Source organism: Drosophila erecta, unplaced genomic scaffold, assembly GCF_003286155.1.
Source record: "Drosophila erecta strain 14021-0224.00,06,07 unplaced genomic scaffold, DereRS2 tig00000126-arrow-pilon, whole genome shotgun sequence".
Taxonomy (NCBI): Eukaryota; Metazoa; Arthropoda; class Insecta; order Diptera; family Drosophilidae; genus Drosophila; species Drosophila erecta.
In genome coordinates this window covers 5483328-5504870 of record NW_020825209.1, presented here as the reverse complement: position 1 = coordinate 5504870, position 21543 = coordinate 5483328, and the positions used below count along the sequence as shown (strand labels likewise).

General features: G+C 46.3%; 1 protein-coding gene across 2 annotated transcripts; it reads right to left on the bottom strand.

Moving 5' to 3' along the window:
• Nucleotides 1-8216: 8216 nt before the first annotated feature.
• On the bottom strand, nt 8217-18604 carry LOC6549774 (homeobox protein unc-4). 2 transcript variants are annotated; one of them, XM_001977558.3, is made up of 4 exons: nt 17427-18604; nt 10896-11074; nt 10342-10481; nt 8217-9788 (listed from the first exon to the last, which is right to left on the bottom strand). In XM_001977558.3, the coding sequence occupies exons 1-4, from the start codon at nt 18172-18174 to the stop codon at nt 8966-8968; spliced, it is 1890 nt and encodes a 629-aa protein (XP_001977594.3). In that variant the 5' UTR covers nt 18175-18604; the 3' UTR covers nt 8217-8965. The 2 variants fall into 2 exon arrangements, with proteins under 2 accessions (XP_001977594.3, XP_026838063.1); XM_026982262.1 differs by lacking the exon at nt 8217-9788 and having other exon boundaries at nt 10404-10485; nt 17427-18602.
• Between the last annotated feature and the right edge of the window lie 2939 nt (nt 18605-21543).

Genomic DNA, 21543 nt, shown 5'->3' with positions numbered 1-21543 from the left:
AGCAAATAACCAAATTAATAAGCGACTACGGGAAAGGGTATGGAAATCGGATGTGGAGTGAATACGGTAATGGTAATCTGAATGGGAATATTGCTACCAAATAATAACCAAATGCGGCACAATCGCCGGAATTGTGACATTAGTAGCCCGATTGATTTGTCAAATCACAAACATTTATTGAAGTCCCATTTGTCACGCAGTGGCGGAGAAGTGATCGAATTTCGGGCATTTCGATTGAACGAAGTGTGGTACACACATTTTCATTTTCAGAGTGAAAACATTGTGCACTTGAATCAAATAATAGGTAAGTCAATGAAATATGAATCAATAGTATCAATATGCTATTTTCCTGATTGCTGATAATATTATGCTTCTATATTTACTTGCATTGAAAAAGAATTTATTACATTACAGTAATCATAAGGCATACACACTTGTTGGACCATCCTACCGCCTAGCTGAACCAACATACCCGCACCTGGGCAAGATACCCTGTCCTGCCAAAATCAAGCCCCACTACTCGCGGCCTTATCGCCGACGTCGGTCAGGAATGGAGCATATATGTGGCTGTGTGTTTGGGGCATTGAGTCTAATAACTTCATTAGGTGAGTGTTACTCATACAAAATGTCACATGACAATACGGGGCGGGGCGGGGCGGGGGCGGGGGCGGAAGAGGGGGCGGACTAAGTATCGGGCATAACGAAGGGGGGGTGTGTTGATTTGTTTTGGGTGATAAGCACTTAAATTAAGTCTTAATACAAATGCCGCTTGTCGCACACGTGTCGCATCGCCATCGCCATCGAGGTCGAGGGGTCGGGTTCAGATTTCGAATCCAGATTCGGTCCTTCTATATCCCATGTATATCGCACGACCAAGGGGCGACGGGTGAGGGGTGGGGGTGACATTGACGTCGCGCCTGTGAAATGGACATTTAATTATTTGCTGTGATTAAGCAGAATGAGAGCACACACACACACACAACCCTCCATGTCACACTTTCGACTGTGTATGTGTGTGTGTGTGTGCGTCTAGTTCCTGGCTCCAAAGGGAGGGGGCAGGGGCCACGATACCAGCTTCATATTCCAATTATTTATCTTATCAGCCGCATCTTGCAGTTTTGCAAATAGTACAGACCGCAGCCACCCCTTCGATTCGGAATCGGAGTATCTGGTGTTTGAAAACGCCGAGTCCCTGACAATTTGACAGTTGCATCAGCTCCCCCCGAAGGACCTTATCGCCAGCATCTTTTTGTATCCTTGCGCACCCCTTGCGGATATATATTTACGTTTCCCAGAGCGTTTCGCCAGGCAGAGCGAAATCCGAGTCCTTTGTCCTGTCAAATTAATGTGATTTTGCGTTTTGATTTCTGATGGATCGATTTGGGCAGGGGCATGGTAAGGGGTATGGGGTATGGGTTAGCCCATCGTACGCTTAGCGGCAATGGGGTTAGCCCAAACTAACCGTCCAATTATACAAATAGCAGGTGACAACTCAGCATATGGCACCCCAGGGTGCCAGGGTTGACTTTGCTCCTTAATATGCAAATTTACACATGCCAAATGGCTGTGCGATTTTATAGCTCGGTTCGGTTTGGTTCGGTTCGGTTCGGTTCGGGACTCAGACAATCATAATACAAGTGCTAAAAAGCTTAAAAACTCACCCGCAAAACAAATGGCGAAACAAAAAAGCCAGCTCAAACTCAAATTGACTTCTAAAAGCGGCAAAATCAGCAAAAAATTTGCATTTCAATAAACGATTATCGTAACTTTGCGTACGGTTTTTGGTTACGCTCGCAGTTTGCATTTCGGAATGGTTACGGATACGGATACGGTTACGGTTACGGATACGGACACGGACTGCGGGTCGAGGGTTACGGGTTACGGGTTACGGGTTGAGGGCCCTCCAGATCCACTGAATTTGTGGGAGGCAAAGGTTTACGAGCGCCCAAGCGCTGCCCAAATGGCTGGTGTAAAAGTCAAATGTGGAAAATTTATTTTATATTTTTAGCTTTCAAATTAAATAAAGTTTTGCGCCGGCAACCGTTTTATTTGCATTGGCATGTTGTCACCTCCATTCCATTCGGGATTTCCGCTCACGTTTCCCACGTTCTCCAGCCCCCGCTTTATTGTTTAGGCCGTTTTATTGCGGCGGCACAAGAGAAGGAAACTCCGCCAAGAAGACCAGCAAAACTGGAAAGCTGCCACAAATCACGTACGGCTCTTAACTATGGCGCTCGTTTCATGTCCATTTCATGTCCGGCAGAAAGGAGCAGGAGGAGCAGCAGGAGCAGGAGGCGCTGGCCTTCCCGTACATAATATGATATCGGTGGCCTCCACGTATATATATGTACTGAATGCACCAGGGACGGAGCAGCAATCCGTCCATTTTGCATGCAAACGCAATTTGATAACGAGCGAACGTATTAATATTATTGGGCGCCATTATTTCACTGCCCGGCACACACAGTCGCACCCCTCCAAAGAGCTGGTCAGCCACCCATGTTTTTCGGGGGGATGACCTCCATGCCCCGTGCCCAATCATCGCAACACCGGGCAAAAAATGATGGGCATTTGAAGCTGCCAGGAAAAGAGAGCAGGAAGAAGGTTGAATCTACTTCGCACGTTTTCCAAGCCGAGAGACCCAAGACTCTTTCACTCAGGATGGCCATTACTAGGTGGTAGAAACCGCCAGTAAAAATATTACTTAAAGAATTAAATAATACAAATATATTATGGAAGTTTTATTATGGAAGTAAGTAAATGTGGTAAAGTAACCACTTTTCAAGCGACTGGCAAAAGCTGTGAAATCCGACAAAGAGTGTGCAGGGCCTGCTCAAGGAAAATCTCGGGGGGCAGTGGACCAAAGCGATGGGTGGTGGGCGGAGGGCGGTGGGCGGAGGGGGCGGGGCTTATCGGAGCGCGTGTGCAACTTATTGCCACAATTCGCAGCCATTGCCGAGTACATTGGCAATTGTGACTGATGGCCAATAAATTTTTACAGCCTGGACATATGGAAATGGGAATCGGATTCAGAAACGGATTCGGAATATGGCAACGGATCTGGACATGTGCGATGTGGGTGCTTTATCGGAGCCCATGAATATGTGTGTGTACTATATGTGGCAGCAGTCGACCCCTTCTGCTTATTAAATAAATCACACAAAAAACGAGCAGAACAGCAGAACAGCAGAGCGCTCGGATGCCACATAAATCCATGTAGCCAATTATCTCATTTGTCTAAACGGACCACTGACATCACGGAAATCGGAGACTCACAAACTCACAGACATTTCATTTCATTTGAATTCGATGCATTTCAATTGCTCGGCGGGCACAAAATCTGTGTCCCCCGGGAGAAAGGCGCAAAAAACAAGTAACGAGAATTGTTCGTCTCTGTCAGCCCCCCTAATTTATTTGGCTTTATTTTATTTTCATCTTTTCACTTTTTTTTGTGTTTTAATAGTTTCTCGTCCGCTTATCAGGCTGCCGCTCTGCCTTATCAACTCGGTTATCAAGCAGAGCAGCACATGAATTATGGGGGGTATCAGGGGGTCTTGAGAGTTCCCGACTTTCCGAGTTGCCGAGTTTCCGCGCTGCCTTCAATAACAATTTGCCCATGACTAATTGGATTTATTGGCATCGAATTTATTGCGCTATGCTTATTTAATATTGACTGTTGGTTTTTGATTTTCGGTTTTCGATTTTCGATTTTACAGCATCAAATGGAAATGCAGTTGAGACGATTCCATTTATTTTGGCCCGACAAAAGCCCAGCAAAGCGCGGGGGTGGAAAGTTTTCCGACGGAGCTGGCGGATCCGGTGGGAGGACCACGAGGGCAGGCGTGTTGAGGCCTCGCTAATGACCCCAATAAACAGTTTTGCGGACGCTGCGCATACTAATGAGCCTTTGACCAGGCGCAGGACCTCAAGGAGCAGGCGGCCACCTTACAAGGCGGGTGCACAGCAAGAAAACTCCACGTAAAGTGCAATCAACAAACATGTATGTGCAATAGTAAAGGAGTTCATGAGACGACTCAGATACACCTTCTCCAACTACCAAATTTCAGTTTTAGGCTCAAAAATACCGCAAATAAGATGGATTTGAATGATTCTCCATTCGGAAATTCGAACTGTGTATTTAGTATCCATTTATGCCATTTAATTTCCGCGTTTTTCCTGTGTAGCCGAGCAGAGCGCAGTAACAATAACAATAAGAAATGCAAAGTGCAGGACGTCAACACCTCACAGCTGCCGGTCCATTTACCAGCCACCCCTGGCATATTACAACCACCCACTATGGTGCATACATACGTATCCATCTGGTTTTGGCCAGGCCATAATGGGCAATCCATCTGCGGCAACACCCGCACGTAGTTTAGTGAAACTTCCTTGATTTACATGACTTCCTTGCTCTGCCACAGCAGCTACTCCCGACTGAGGTCCTTTTCCCTGTTTTCCCCGTTTTCCAGGTCCTGGCATGTGTGATTCCTCGTCCTCGGCCTCGGCCTCGTCCTCTGGCTTAATAAATTGTTTGCCATTAATAACAATAAAAATAGATAATCTCCGTATAACAAATTAATGATGTGCGCCGGCAAACAGAGACGGCTAGATGTGTGGGGCGTTGGCGGGAAAAGGAGGCAACCACTTTCGAGGGTGGCAAAATATGAAAAGTTTTGACTTCACTTGCTGGCTACACTGCACTGCAAGATTGCGGCTTGTTGTACATATGTAAGTATAAAATATAAAAATGTACAAAATAAATATGTTTCAATTACATATTATACATACACATATCTAATTATATGCAATATTATTTAATTTCGCGTTTTGATAATGAGTAATGAGTACACTGTGCCATGTTGGCCAGTGTAGGACGGCGCTGCTTCGGTGGTTGCTCACCAGATACCAGAGTCATAACCCAGCGGACAGGACCTGCTGCCCGGGGTCGAGGTGAGTGCTCCGTGGAGGACGTGCCACTTGCCGCAGCGGGCAGGGGGCAGGGGGCGGGGGGCGGTTGGCAGGGGCGCAAGGACAAAGTAAGCGAGTGTGGGTGGGGGTGTTTGGTCCTGCTCCGACCTCTGCCCCTCCCCCGGGAGTCATGTAGTTGAGTACGGATTTGAAGTAAATTAAAAGTCACTCACACCCGGGCCGACTGCAACTCTCCGGAGTTCATTATTATGATATTTGGTGTCAGCGCCCCGTGTTGAGCCAACCCCCATAATAAACTCGCAGATAGCTGCTCTCCAGGGCGTGGCAGAAGCATAAAAAAAAAGAAACACACACAAAACTAGAAGGAAGATGGGCAGAAAAGCCGAAACTCAATTATAACAATATGCCCAGATTTTCCCTTTGGCCCGAGCAGAGGTTTTTCAATTTGTGGCCTACCAGCTACTACCTATTGCCTATTGCCCATTGCCTTCTGCCTGCGCTTGGGTCAATGGAGCGGATGAACACATGGATCTGGGGGCCATAAACTATGCCAATAACCATAACTATGAACTAATAAGGCCGCGGTGCTCCCATCGAAGATCTTAACACGGCATCAAAACAGAGAAACAAAGAAAGTGGAGCAGCGGCCAGAAAGGCCGAGACGAGAAATGCTGCTAATCATCGCACAATGAAATAAATTACAAACATTGTTTGGCTGGATGAGAGTCCGGATTTTGGGAGTTTGGCAGTTGCTAGTTTGGTAGTTTGGTAGTTTGGTAGTTTGGTAGTTGACCCCTTCGGAATGCCCGCTGTGAAAATTGAAAAGCGTTCGAAAGGTAAATAGAAAAGGCAACGGGGCAGAAGGCGCAAAGATTAACACCAAGTCGAACTCATGTTGCACGTTTATTCAGTTATTCAGAGTGTGAATAAATTAAGGCATCAAAAACCATAATACAAACGATCGGGCCACGATAAACACTTTGATTAGCGTACCGTCCATTCCGTCCATCTCATTCCGAGCCCGAACTCAAAGCCCCCGCTGCGAAATTGAAATGGAAGCAACTCCCGATACGGCGAGACCCAGTCGATAAGTCGAGAGAGCGGCAAACACCAAAATGCCCATAATTATGACAATCATCTCTGGGATCCACTGGTTCGCTCGCTCGGCTCACATCGCATGGGATCGGATGGGATCGAATTGGTATGGGAGTTCCAGGTGCCGAGATGGTTGCTGCTTGGCCGCTCTACGATGGAGCACTAATCCCCATTGTGGGGACCTTTGTTTGGGAACCCTTGTTGTTGGCTTAAGAATCTGTTACAGAAAACTTAAAAGCGTCGCTTTAATAACTTTATTGATTTCGATTAAGCGCTATAACGTAGGGTGATCTGATGATCACCGCCAGCAGCATGGAGCTCTACTTCTCGTTGGCAGTTGGGGCATTTCGGTTTTGCCAACAGCACGGCTGCATAACTAGTTTAACTAACATGTATTAAATGGTTTGCTACTAAATACTAAAATGCTCCATTAGCAGTAAAGTGATCGGCATAGTTTTTGTTATTTCAAAGCGATTCTATATAGCTTTTATTCAATAAATGCCATACTTAGACTCCTTGTAGCGCACTTCGCAGCCTGAAATGCCGAACCCCTGGCCGAAACGTCGATTGGCCTCCAATAAACAATCAGGGAACGAACAATAAGCTTAACAAAAATATTTTCAGCTCAATAAAAAACTCATTTACAACAAAGCGCAAGCCGAGGCAAAAGGCCGAGTTGGGTATTAACTATCGATGGAGCTGGGAATGGATCGACTGACTATTTGTATTTTGTATACAGACAGACAGACAGTCAGACAGACAGACAGACAGCCACACTCGTACGCACAAATAAGCCTAATGAAAAACGTGTGAAGAATGGTCAAGAGCGGCCAATTTGATTTGCATCGAAAAGTAATTGAGCCGCAAGGAAATAAAGTGAAAAAGAAAGAAATGCTAAAGCGGTTATGAACGCTCCACGGGGGCACGAGTCTGAAGAATCCAGATGAGGCTGTGGAAAATCCTCCAAATCATGCACAATTATTAAAATCCATAAACGTAATAATCGTATCAACAGGCAACAATAACAACCAGGTGAAGCCATTAACGGCGTGCCACAAAAACGCAGCGGCGGCGGGGGCGGGGAGCGTTGGGGGAGGGGGTGGTGTTCTGGCGAAAGCGCAAACACTGAAAAATTAATAAGCAATAAAATTGCCATGAAATGAACTACACCGCCGCAAATTCCCATGAAAGCGACCCGCCCCTTTACCGCTGCCACCGCCGCCCCCGCTGCGAGGAAGCCGAAACGGTTAATCCGCTGTACCGTTCCCAAGCAGATTGGCCGCTGACCGCTGACCGCTGACCACTGCCCGAATGCAAATTCAATTGACACTTCGCCGGCCTTCGACGGCAGGACAGGTTTGCCGCTCTGCTGCATGCCTCATTCTCGCTGCCCCAAAGACGCGCAGCTCCACGGGGGCTCCAGCATCCTTTCTCAACAAAAGGGGTTGGGGTAAATTAAACCAACGCCTCTGCGTTGGACATACCGACCGATTGGAGGCCTGAGTTGCCGCCTGATTAATGGGCTCAGCGCGAAAACTTGTTCCAATTTTCAACGCTTTCGTCGATGTCCACAACCCACCTGGTCAGTCTGTAATTGATTAAGTAACTTCAATAGTTGCAGTACAGATACAAATCCCTATGCCGTCGCACCCCCAAAACAAAGCATTTGAACATGGCAATTCTATTGGAACCAGTTCTAGCAACATTGAAGATGTATCTTTAGGGCCAAAAACCGGAGACTCGACTGAGTTTGAGCGCCGTCGGGAAAATGGCATACTAACAACAGTACTTCTCCTGGGTTTTCGTGCTCCTGGAGCTGCTGCACTTGACCATTGATGTATTTCAAGAGGTTGAAGGGCCAGTCGCCCACTGCCATTCCATCCATAGATCTCTGGATGTCGGAGGTCCATAATATTAATGCGCCGCATAAAGATGATGTCCGTGCCATTGGAGATCCTTTCCAGCCGTTTGCACGCCATTCCGCAAGGAAAACACTTCACACATCCGATTTAAGTGTATTTTTGATGCCATTTAAATTGCCATTTATTGAATTCCATTTCAATGGGAATTGGGTAATTTTCAGAGGAGGCCTTTCGGGGCTTGCGCATTTTTTATATATTTTTTATGTATTTATTGTGGTTAAGCTCGACTCGAAATGAAAAGGGGAAATAATAATCGTAATTTGTTGTTCATGTGGTTTTTCTCTCTTTACAGATTCGCATTTTATTGTTGTTTGACAATCAGTTTTTAGATACAATACAATATAATTTTTAGCAGCCATTTCGCCGTTCTTTGCATGTCTATACGTAATATTGTGTGGGTTCTCATCATATTTGTAATATTCTAGCCTGCTTTTTTCGACACAAAAAAAAAAAAATTCGCTTACTTAACTCGTGGATTTCTATTCCTTCAATTCTTTGTGTTTCCCATCGTCAGTTGGTTTCCTTTTGTTTTGCTAAATTAAATTACATTTTTACGCAGGCTCTCTCTCTCACACACACGCGCGCACATACACACACATTCAAACACAATCACACTTTGAAAAAAAATGTCCTTAGTCAATAGACTTCTATTACATAATTATATTATTCATGTTTCAAGCATTGCTTTGGGCATCAGCCACTCAAAAAAAAGGTTATTTATAGTATATGTATACGCAGTACAAATAATAAATTCATTTACAACACTAATTTAGTCTCTCTCTGGGAACAGGTGTACGGTACAAAATAAAATATAAAAAATACAAAAAAAATGCACTACACATTACATTCGAATAAATAAATCACTTAGGGAATATTCAAGCTCTGAACCGAAGATACGTACAAATGGTGAAACTTAGAGTGGGAGAAGTGGAAGTAAGTTGAGCAAAATATTCTAGGAACGCGGAAATCAAAGGGGTCTCGAGGGGATTCGGCCGGATCGCGATCCTCGCGTGGTTGCCTCACGTGTTGTTGAACAGCAAGGATTCGATGCTGAAGGGATTGCTCCGTCGCATGCTGATCGGCGATGTCTGGTGCACCAGATTGGCCACTGCCGCCGCCGCCGAGGCGGATGCACTGCCATGATGAAGGTGGTGCTGATGCTGATGCTGGTGGTGGTTGTGCTGCTGCCCATGCCCGTGCCCGTGTCCAGATCCCGATCCAGATCCCGATCCCTGACCCTGGCCTTGGCCCACGACCAGTCCGTGGTGCTGTTGGCTGCTCTGCAGGTTCAGTTGGTGGAAGGCCTTGGCGGGAAAGAGCAGCGGTTTCGGCGAGTCGCGCTCCCTGTCCCGCTCCTCGGACTCGTTGCCATCCATCGGCTCCAGCTTGCCGAACTGGACCGCTCCATTGGAGAGCATCGAGTGCGGGGCCACCGAGCTGGGGCTGCCCAGGCTGCCGCCGCCGCCGATGAAGCTGCCCGCCCGCGAACTGTCGCCATCGCCATCCAGTCCGCAGTGGAGCGATGAGGCGGCACCTCCACCTCCACCTCCGCCGACTCCTGTGACACCAGCCCCACCACCACCACCACCACCTCCACCTCCTCCACCGAGACGCACCGGGCTGACGGCGTCGCTGTCGCCCTCGTCGTCGCTGTCCGCGCCGCCCACCACGTCGATCTGGATGCCATCGTCCTCCAGATCCGAGTCCGAGAAGGTGCCGTTCGCCTTGTGCTGTGATATGTACTCGGCCTTGAGGGCCTCCAGGTCCACGGTGATGCCCTTGGCCTGCAGTTTTCGGGCCTGCCGGTCGATGGCCTTGGCCAGTTTCTTTCGGCGACGGGCTCTGGAAGTTGTAAGAATGGGAAAGGGCGGAAGATGCGGTTTAGTATTAGCTCATTGGGTTTGAATAGTTGGACCAGAGAGTAAGGTCTGGCAGAACCAGTAGCAGTTTAGAGACAGGCTATCCAAAAACATAACTAAGCCAATGGGTATGTGTTAAAATGGGCGTTCGCACATACCAAAGTGTACTAATTAAATGATGAACAAGAAATGAATGTAAAATGAATTAATCAATAAATGATTTATACTTTTAAAGTCAATCAACACTGGCAAGCTAGCACACATTTAAGACAATGGCTATAAGTTGAAATATCACTTAACCAAGTGACTAAAAACTTACAATGATCAGATCGTCTGATTCGCAATCGACCTAATTGGATATGCAAATTTTAACACGTTTGAAAGCCGTAGATTTTGAGAAATCATATTTGAATATGCTGCGAGTATTTTGCAAATGACTGAATTTGAATATGTTGTGGGTGATCAGAATGGGTGGGCACTTAGGATAGCTCCAAATGTTGCTATTCAGATGGTTTTTTACTCTTCGGCTTACTTACCGCTCCTTGGCCTTGAGCTCGTTGGGCGGAATGGGCTCGCCGCTGCAGGTCTGCGGCTGGGCGTTGTGGGCGGGGCGGCCGGGTCCCTTCTTCGTGTGCTCGCGCTTACGCACCTTGGCACGTCGATTCTGGAACCATACCTATCTGGAACAAAGCGTATAATCTCAGCAAAGGTGCTCGCAAAAGGGTGATATCTTAATGGATACGCTACTAAGATACTGAGATACTAAGGTACTGAGATACTGAGATACTAAAATACTAAGGTAGTAAGATACTGAGTTACTGAGTTACGGAGTTAATGAGATACTAAGATACTGAGGTTCCAAGGTACTAAGATACTAAGGTACTAAGATACTGAGATAATGATGTACTGAGTTACGGAGTTACTGAGTTACTAAGATACTCAGATACTAAGGTACTAAGATACTGAGATAATGATATACTGAGCTACGGAGTTAAGGAGTTACTGAGATACTAAGATACTGAGATACTGAGTTACTGAGCTACTAAGATACTGAGATACTGAGCTACTAATCGATCGAAACTAAACTCACCGCAACTCGCGACTCCTTGAGGTCCAGCCGCATGGCCAGGGCCTCCCGCATGAAGATGTCCGGATAGTGGCTGGCGGAGAAGGCCCTCTCCAGCTCCTCCAGTTGCCAGGAGTTGAAGTTGGTGCGCGACCTGCGCCGCTTGGCCGCGCTGCTGTCGTCGTCGCCGTCGCCGGGAAAACCTAGGGAAAAGAAACGGAGAATGAGGGAATCTAAATGAAATGGGATTCAAAAACACGAGAATAGAGTCATTAATATTCGCCTGCCGGACGAAGAAGGGGGTGTTTGCTTATTAAAACTAATTAGGGTGGTGCCAAAGCCGAAAAACCGAGAATCCAAAAACTAACCACCGCACCGAACTCCACACACATGGGACCCCGAAAATGACCCAAAAAAAAATAATATAAACGTATTGGGTACATGGGCGCAAAACAGTTTGTAGCCGACACTAAAAACCCTATAATTAAGTGTTGGAAAATTATTTAAATTAGCCAACGCACAGAGGCACACACGGAATGCATAAATATTCATAATCATATATTTCAATTACACCGCCAAAGGGCCCACAAGCGAGTGGCCCTCCCCCCTTTATTTGCTATATGCTATATGGTATTGTGGTATAGCCCCACCCACAATTTCCCAATTTCAATTCCCAGCCGCCGGCCCACAATAAAAACGAAACAATTTAATTACATTTCCCTGCTCCTGACGCTCCATTATGTGTCCGTTCGTGCCCGATCCCATCCGATCCTGCCTATAGTTTCCTATATTTAGTTTCCTATATTTATACCCGAAAGGGGGCGTGGCAAACACTCACATTCACAGCAAACGCATGCAAAAGGCCGCGCAATTTATCAAATTAACTTGGATCTGGCCAGAGGAACATGGTTGGAACATTTTGAGAAATGGGGAAGGGGAAGGGGAAGGTTTAAGGACTCAAGGTGTTTGGGCATTAGATGGCCACAAAACACAGCGCTGGGCAGTAAGACAGGTACACGAGTAAACTTACTTAAATACTTAACTAATTTGTGGAGCAAAGAATATTAGTTGTGCCAGCGATCAGTGTTCATTATCCTAATAATATATCCCTGACATAGGAGTGCAAACTACCAATGCTTAATGGCACTGAGCAGCACTCATTGAATCATCCAATCCGCACATGCCAATCGAAATAATCGATACACGGACATCGATGGGCACTAAATGCAACACTGCTGATGCAACTACTGCAATTATTCACTCCACTCACTTTCCAGGGCAATGAATGCCTGGCCTACAATGAGCCATTTAGTGGCTTAGCATTGTGCCGTCGGCTGATGAGGCGACCACTCAAAGCGCCGCCACTCAGCTGACTTTGTAATCGCATTAATTTCGGTTTTTAGACGGACACCGCACTCCGTACTCTGTACTCTGTACTTTGTGCTCCGGACACCGGACACCACCCCCTCCACACCACCGACCGCCCCCCTTTGGCGGCCTTGCCACAATGGTTAGGTAGTCTACCTACTGCATACACACACCCGACATTAAAGCGCAATAACAAGAGGACGCCCCTAATGAATGGCTTGCATTCTGCTGTTAAGTGTACCTAATTATGCGTGCCGCACTGTAACGCGCCCCCACTACCTGTCTCTTTTACGCCTGCGAGGGAAAGTAAAGACGAGAAACTCGTTTGTTTCCAGCGATTCCGGCGGTGTGCCAAGCGGAGAGAGACTAATAACTCAATAACAAAACACGGCCAAATACACAACAATAATGGAGACATTATTGTCCAGCCAAAAGCGACAAACACCGACAAACATCGAGTGAATAAGGTGCCGCGGTGCGAGCGAGATGGCCTGCACAAAGTGCATTCAAATGACTTAATAATAACGGGCCAAGTTACCAGGGGCGGCCCAAAGCAAAGAGGGGGGCCCGAGGGCGGTTTCTATTCTATCAAAGAGTGGGGTGCCCGACGACTGGAACATAATTCATGCTTTTGGCTCTTTGCGATTTGTGAGTGGCGAGTGGTAACGCCGAAACGAGAACGAGATCGAGAACGAGAACGCGAGTGTGGGAGCAAATGCAAACGATAATTGAAATTTATTATGATTATTGCACGCCCCGAGTGTGCAGTTTGCAATTGGGCCCATATGCAACATGCAGTATGCTATATGCAGCATGCAATTCACAATGTGCAGAGAGCAGACTGAAATTTGGCAACGTCGCCTGATTCACTTCACCCAAAATCCCCAAAACAATGAGCGAAAACTGTAAATGAAATACTAACTTAATATGTTACAAATCTGAGCTGCGATATACAGGTAAATTTCACAAATGTTTAAAACTTATTCACACCATGATGATGCTCTCCATTCTGTTTAGAAGCAAACTTATGGAACGTCATGGAAGTTTTCGGTTCCGGTTTAATAACGCCAAGATATTCAATAAATATTGTGCAGATACTTTCCTCTGTGAGTGGCAAAGATTGCGCCAAAATCTAAATACATTTGGTAAGGGTGCATGCAAGGAAGGCGGCAAAATCAGAGGGTACGAGTATGTGTGTGTGTGTGCATGTTGTTGCATGCCCCAGTCACATTCCGTGGCATGCTATTTTCGTTTACAGCTCGCGTCAGCCAGGCAATATAACAGTTGCCCAGACGCACACACCACACACACACACACACCCCACACCACACCAATCACCACACCCCCAACCCTTCGTCCTTCGTCCTTCGCCCCCCTCCTTCCATTCGCTCCTTCACCCGATTCACCCGTGCGAGCCACTTAAGTCATAAAAATTAAAGCGAAAATATAAAAAAAGGTAAGACAGGAACTGAAAGAAAAGTAGAAGGCGAAAAGGTGAAGGAGAGAACACTAAAAGTTAAGGAGGGGAGGGGGGCTCAAAAGGGGTGTATGGCAGAGGCGCACGGGTGGGGCATTCAAAAGGGGTGTGTGTTGTTTATTACATTCCCAACATCTAATGAGCTCACTCTTGTATTGAGTATCCGAAAGAAACCCTAATTATGGGTTAATGCAAATTAAACATTTACAAAATTGTTGAATTGCAAATAAACAACATTAAATTGTGGCCTACTTTGCGTATTATCATAATTTGTTGAAGTACACACCATTTCCCAAAGGTTGTAATCACCTGAAGGAAGTTCTTGGTAACACGGTATAATTTAAAGAACATTTTGTTGATGATTAAAAAACTCATAGCTGTGATCCTTCAAAGAAAAGGGCTACTCGAACAATCATCATTGAGAAAATCATCTCATTTCCACTGGCACGAAAATGAAGTATTGTAATGAAAAAGAAAAAACCCATTAAAGGGCGGAAATACTTAAAAAGCCAACGGGTGTAACCATTTTTGATAAGAACACTGAAAGCCGAGAATGCGACTAAATCTGAGGAGACGGGAGTGCAAAACGATTTATCATTCAGTCAGTCAGTCAGTCAGTTACTCCGGCGGAATGGAATCTTCATGCCATCATTCCGCCGTTCCATCAATGGGCCAACTTCCGTTTTGCAGCGGCGGAACGGAAGTGCTCTACAATTATGTATGTATGTGTGTGCACTCCCCGCAAAAAGCCCTTTTCGGGTTTTGGTTAGACGGAATTCATTAGGACCAGAAAACAAGACAAGTAGAAAACAAAATGGCGGCGCTGTGTGATGGTGACCTGAAAATCGCATGATAAATGATTCCGATCGCCTTATGACAGTTTCCTCATTTCCGGCGTGAAATGAGCAACGGCAAGTAAACGTCACGACGATGATGATGAAGTTCCAGCACCACCACCACCACCACCCACACCCACACCCACACCCATGTACAACTATACACCTATATAGCTACGTACGTATGCCCAACGAAATCGCAGACATTTGGTTGCATGTCAACTCTCTGCCGCAAAATGATTAATGAGCAACGAGTGCGATGGCAACCCTGCCCCTGCCCCTGCCACAAGCTCAGGCCAAAAATGAAAGAGGGAATACACCCACTCTTCCCCATACTCATCGTATCCACAATCTGCACAATCGCCGGCCTAATCAAATTGAATCAAATCAAATTAATAATTACTTTTCAAGGAGGAAGTGCCTCTGCGTTGGCTGGCAATTAATTAAGCCCCCGATCTGGGGACATAAGAACTTGGAGGCCCAAACCCAAACCCAAACCCACAACCCAAGCCAGCCAAGTGCAGTTAATTACAACAAGCGGGCGAACACGCCCCCTGCTAACGCCCCGCCTTTGGATATATGCATTATGGCCATAATTACACCAACTAGCCATCATTTGTTAATGCTAATTGGTCAATGAGCCACGATCTCCGCTTCGCTCTGCCAACTGGCAACTGGCAACTGGCAACTGGCAACTGTTAACTGACCACTGCTGACCAGTGACCAGTCCGGTTTTCCAGCTCCAAGTTCCGAGTCTCCACTTAATGGCCAACTGGGCGATCAGAGCTAATGGCGTCCCATCAATTTCGGGTCGGTCTAGTGATTGCGCCCCTCAATTGTCCCCTCCAATTCCCAACGATTTGAAAGAAAGTAAGTCGCGCTCACCGCAAACAAGATGAACTTAATTCATCGTCAATGGGAAAGAGATCTTTCTTGGCTAACAAGAGTTTCCCGGAATTGTAACGATTACGGAATAGGTTAGACAATTGTTTGATTACCCAATGAGCTCCGCCATTTAGGCTGTTCAAGTGCTGGATATCTTAATTGGCTCCTTCTGCGGTATGCGTTTTGTGTCCTAGCCCCAAAGGTTGCACCAACTTGTAGCCATTTGGCCAAGAAATTAATATCGGGTGTGAAGTCCTGATGCTAGAGAACTGGCGCCCATTTGAGGCACCATGTGGCAAAGGATCTTAGCCAATTAAAAGCGAAATCAAGTTTCAGCACGACGTGGGGGTAAATTTGTTTATTGTTTATGGATAGCCATGCTCCATGGATATGGATGTGTGCCCAAATTGGGTCTGCAACCTTTTCCGGTGGAGCACAGCAGGCGGCGGCATACTTTGTATGCTAAATCGAATCAGGGAAATCAATCGAACTTTACATAATAATCGATCGCTGATTAGCTAAATCAATAAATGTGTTTCGCAGGTAGCAAAAGTCAAGCACAACTGGCCCGCCTGATGATACAGAATGCTCGATTGGGTCAAAACAGCGTGAATGCCTGCCTGAATGGCTGAGTGACTGAGTGACTGAGCGACTGAGCGACTGAGTGACTGAGCTACTGACAATCGGCAAGCGTTTAGCAGGGCTAATTGAATGAATTAGCGTATTGTCCGTGCACCGATAACGAGCAGGATGAGTAGCTACCTATTCACATGCTAATCGAAATGCGATCCGAGCCGATCTGGCCAAATGGATGGGTCTGCCGGCGCACTCCACTGACCTCCACTGGCCAGTTCATTTGTCGATCTGGGTTGCCCGTTCTCCGCTCCCGCCTTCCTAGGTATTTATGTTTATAGCCCAATGGCCAAAGTCCCGGCGAAAGTCGCCGATGCCGGTGGCGATTATGAGGCGATGGAAATTGATTTCATGGGAAAGACTGCGGAATGCGATTTGCGGATTTGTGACGCGAATTCCAGGTTGCCACACACACGTGTCGCCGATTAGCATTCGGTAAGTAAGCGGTATTACTCAATGATGACCAGTGTGATCGCTCATTGAGTCACTTGTGCATCATCCGAACGAAGCGAATGAAATGATTTTGAACCCAATCGCTTATTAATTAGCTCACTTTGTAATGGCGTTTGCAACTCACTCGAGTAGGAGGTTTCACCCATGTAAAACTGGCTTTGTTTGGACGGCTTGATTGGTTCATTGAATTCGAGCAAACTTAGCCTTTTATAGGGGAAGATACAACCTATTATAACCTCTTTTCTGTTCGAGGATACATTTTTCTTATTGGGAATATCCAGGAGATGGCCATTTCTCAGCTGCTCAAAGTTAATGCAAAAGAAGCTAGTTAGAAAATGCCCAAATCAACTCCAACTAAAGTTGTTGAAAGTCAGTTGAACTCACTTAAGTTATTCAAGTGAGCTATTCAAGAAACACCCAATGGAGATAATGAATCCTGAAGTGTAATTAGATTCCACTCCCCCGAAAGCTAATCAATCTTTAGCTTTCTAATAAAAGATGTATTAACGCAATGATTTGCTTGACATTCCTTTGCCTAATAACTTGACATATTATTATCCTGCAGCTGTCTAATGTCCTAAAGAATATTAATTGCTTACAGTTTGTAGATCTCCGCCCAAAGCCCTAATTTCCCTAATTCGTGTACTACAGTGATGTTTCTCATTGAGCGAACTTTGTTTTCTTGGCAGTATAGCTTATAGTAAATGTTGGTTGATGAAAGTTTAGGCCGAGGAAGTTCTACTGTGCCTGCATCTAGGCGAAACGACATAAACAAAGTTCCCAAGTCGAAACATCTATAATGTTTCGCTTAGACGGAGGCTACTGTACTCATAGGTCTATCCGCGCAGGTCCTACTGTAATTGCATCCAGTGTTTGGGGCAACAGAACGCAGTTGGAACTTACCGCCATCCTCGTTGGATCCTTCGCTGGGCGGTCCCGCCGGCGGCAAACTCTGCCGGTTGCCGATCATCAGTCGGTGCTGGATGGTGGCCACTGTACTGGCGACGGCCGCCACCGCCGTCGTTTGGGCGGCACTCACGTTCCGCAGCGCCGCCGCGCTCAGTCCCGTTAGATTGGCGAACGCATTGCTGGCATTCACAGCGGCCATTTGGGTGGCGGCCGCGGCGGCAGCAGCGGAATTCGGATGTCCGCCGGCGGAGGCGGCATCGAAGCGGGGCCGCCCGAGGAAGGGTCCGTTCGGGCCAAAGACGCCCGGCACGCCGAACTGCAGGAAGGGACCCCAGGGCGGCACGCGGACGCCGTTGGGCGCCAGTTGGGCGGCGGCGGCATACAGCTGGAGGGCGGCCGTCGGATGGAGGCCCTCGGAGGGCATGCCGCAACCGGAAACGGATGTGGAGCAGGCGCTCGATGGGGAGCCACCCAACAGATGCTGACCGGCGGTGGTCCGGTGGGCGTTGGGCGTTGGGATGCGGCTGCTGCTGGTGCTGCTACTCCGGCCAGTCTCCTCTTCAATTTCCTTCGGACTGTGACAGTGACTGTGATTGCTGCTGTTGTTGTTGTTGTTGCGGCTGCTGCTGTTGTTGTTGTTGTTGCTGCGGCTGCTGCTGTTGTTGTTATTGCGACTGGCGCTCGAGTTATTGTTGTTGGTCAGGAACTTTTTGGTATCGCCCTCGGAGGTCTCCAAAACCATTATGGTCCGTAGTTTAGGCCATGGAATTAGGGTCTATTTATGCACTTTTTCGTTAGAAGGGGGAAGGGGCTAGGTGTTCACTCGCGTAGGACTTAAAAAAAAGGTGTGTGTGTGCGTGTGTTTGCTATTTGCATTTATTTATTTATTTATTTATTTCGCTGAGCCGTCGGCCGGCGTTAACCAAACAACGCGTCTTTGCACACTGATCAAATAAAACTGCACTTGGGCAAAAGTTCGGTGTCGGTTTGCTTTCGTTTGCTTTTGTCCGCCGTTTATCAGCTTTTTTCTCGGCAGAGAGCGAGTGGGCCAGTGGGCGAGTGGGAGAGAGCGAGAGCGAGAGGGCGAGCGTGAAGAAGCGGCAGACGCGCTCGCAATGAAAATTCAGTTTGAACTGAGCGCAGCAATCGATGCGTCCAGCGAGGAAACCCAGAAAAGCGGCGTCGTCGTCGTCGTCGTCGTTGGCGAGCGTGCGAGCGTGCGAGCGAGAGGCACATACCCATGCACGGGGGGCAGGAGCGTGAGCGAGAGTGGGAGAGAGAGCAGGAGCGGGTAGATTGTTGCCATGTTTCTGTGCGAGAGTGTGCGCGTGTGCGAGCGAGAGGGAAATTCATCAGCCGCTGCAACAGCCACTTAATTTTTATATGTGCCGTTTCAATTTCGATCGGCCATCCCGCTCTGCCCGCTCACTGCCTCTCTCTCCCTGAGTGGCCATTTTGCCGCGAGAGCGAGACAACCGTATGGCCCTTGGCGTATGGCACTTCCATTGGCCGCCTGGAAAAATAGTGGGAATTCCGGCTGCGCCGTCGACGTCGCTGCCGCGGCGAAGGCGCTGCGTCGCCATTGCCAAAAACGACTTGAAGAGTTTTCAATTTTCTTCAACTGTGTGTGAGCAGCGTACTTTTCCAGGGCGGAGTTATGCGGCATTTTTTCAATTTGCCGAGACATGAAATTATTATGCTGCCGCTGCCGGCGTTGCTGTCGCCGCTCTGCCGCTGCGCTGCGCTGTGCTGCGCAGCTGGGAACTTCGCCATAACCATACCATAAATGGCAATTTTCCTTGCGACAAATAGAAAATGAAAATTCGTTAACAATTAATTAGCCAAAAGGGAGAAGCGGGCTGCTTAGCCCGAAAGCGATTGCAAGGCGTTTTCTGGCCGATTTGTTGGCACTTTGCTGGCGGTTACCACAATCAATTTATATCTCTGGATAATCTGGGGAAATTTGCCTTGAAAATATAGTATGGCTGGATTTTAATGTACAAATATGGAATTGGGGATTGTTAGTTGTAAGCTGCTCATGTTTGCTTTTCTATTCTTCAACATCAAATTATATTTACTAACTTATTTATTGAAAGAATTGTTCGTAAAAAGGAAAATACTAGATATGTTGGCAGATTCCGTTATAATTTGTTAACATAAACGCCTCGTTCCCAATTTTCCATTCTGAACTTTTTTGGGCGGCTGCTGTGCTGCGCATGAATCATTCGTATTCATTTTATCGAGCGCCAGTCGAGCAGTGCCACTTAACCCATTTGCCATCCTTAACACCCCGACGCCGTTTTTTTCCTCTGGAAAAACTCTGGCCTGGCAATCAATGACATTGTACGGTAAAGACCCCTCGAAAAGTACCCTTCGGTGTCCCGACTTTCCCCCTATAGCCCCCTATTACCGCCCCCTCATCTGTCAGATGTTTTGTTGGCAGGTTACTTAATTGCTCGCCTCTCGCTTCCCTACTCGTGCACTGAAAGAAAAGGGTTGGGGTACGCAATGGCGTTTCATGTAGTAAGTTGAGTACTGGATTCCACCATTTTATAGAATTTAATAGATGTTGAATCAGCTGTCGAAATGATTCTGATTGCTTTCTCGCTAAAAATGATTATATTATTAAACCAATTTCAATACCAAATAATTCATCTCCCTTACTGCACTGAGAAAAATGTTAGTATATAATATACGATACCAGTCATGTGTCTCCTAACATGTGTCTCCAACTATACAGATTACGATCCCATTATTACCTGTGAATTAGCCATTATTGTTATGCATATCTGTAAAAACTAAATTCCTGCAAACCTATCATTTTATTAGCTTAGCATATTTCATTCCATTGTTTGTTTTTTGGATTTTATGCTTTATCAACATCGTTGATGAAGATTTCACATCCGAAAGTCGTAAATGCCTTGATATACCATTGCACTGCAGGCCTGCCAGCTGTCTTTACACCCGCATTTTCTCGCCGTGTATCCCATTGCTATTGCGCTGCTACTCCCACCCGCCCCTCTCCCCCCTCGCCTGTCACATGTGCAACGTTGACGCTGTCGGTTGGTGTTCGCTTTATTAATGACTTACAGCGCCAGTGGCCAAAAAGCCAAAAGCGAGAAGCGACAGCACACCCCCAAAAAACCACCCAGAAAAGGAAATCCCTACGCCCCAAGCCCCCGTCTCCCCCACCCCCCGTCAGCCCACTGTCCTTTGTGCTATCAGTTTGTTAATAAAATTTCCATGCGTACCGAAACTTAATTAATTCTGCTACAGTTTGTTGCAAAAGTTCGCCCCAACGGCGCCCATGTCCTTGGGCCAACCCAAAAACACCAAAAACACCAAAAACACCAAAAACACCCACCCCACCCCACCACACCCTCCCGCAGCCCTCACGCAAATCAAACGAATGAATTTTAATTATTTTTTGTGCCAGCAAAAAGTTTTCCGCTCTCAGTTTCCAGGAAAAACTTTTCTTCTTCTGTGTGCTCCAGCAGGAAATGAAATGTAGAGAGTGGAACGATGAGCGAGTAATGAGAGAGAAACATAGGGGAATTGGGGTATACTTGTATTTTTTATGTTCTTCTCAAGGTTTAGCTAATCAGAATTTATTCGAGTGAATGTGATGAAAATCGAAGTGGAAAGTGCCAAGATTTTAAAACGAATTAGTGGTTATGGTATTCAGATTTTATGTTGCTTTGACTTTGGAAGGGAAAATCAGAAAAGATATCGATTTACAAGAATTACATGGTCTCTTATCGAATATATCTTCAAATGCAACAATTTTGGAATTTAGAATTGCTGAATGCACAGAATGTCAGTATAACTTTTTTTATGTTTTACCTTATATACAATAAAACGAATTTGTACTACCCCTATAACATACAACAAATCTTTTATAAGATCTTTGACATAAGAATTATTTTATTCTATTCTATTATTATTTGCAAAATTATAGGAAACATACATCCTGATACCAAAACGGCATATGAAAAGCATATTTCAATCATATTAATTACAAAATATAAATTTTCTTACGAATACAAATACAAATTCATATCCTCTTTTACCCTTATTAATAAGCATTTATAAATATTATTTTTACTACTAC

Excerpts from the sequence above, each read along its gene's own strand:
- LOC6549774 (XM_001977558.3), bottom strand. The coding sequence starts at position 18,174 with ATGGTTTTGGAGACCTCCGAGGGCGATACCAAAAAGTTCCTGACCAAC. Across the intron at positions 10,482-10,895 it reads TCAAGGAGTCGCGAGTTGCG|GTATGGTTCCAGAATCGACG; the intron begins GTGAGTTTAGTT and ends TGTTCCAGATAG. Across the intron at positions 9,789-10,341 it reads GAGCTCAAGGCCAAGGAGCG|AGCCCGTCGCCGAAAGAAAC; the intron begins GTAAGTAAGCCG and ends TACAACTTCCAG.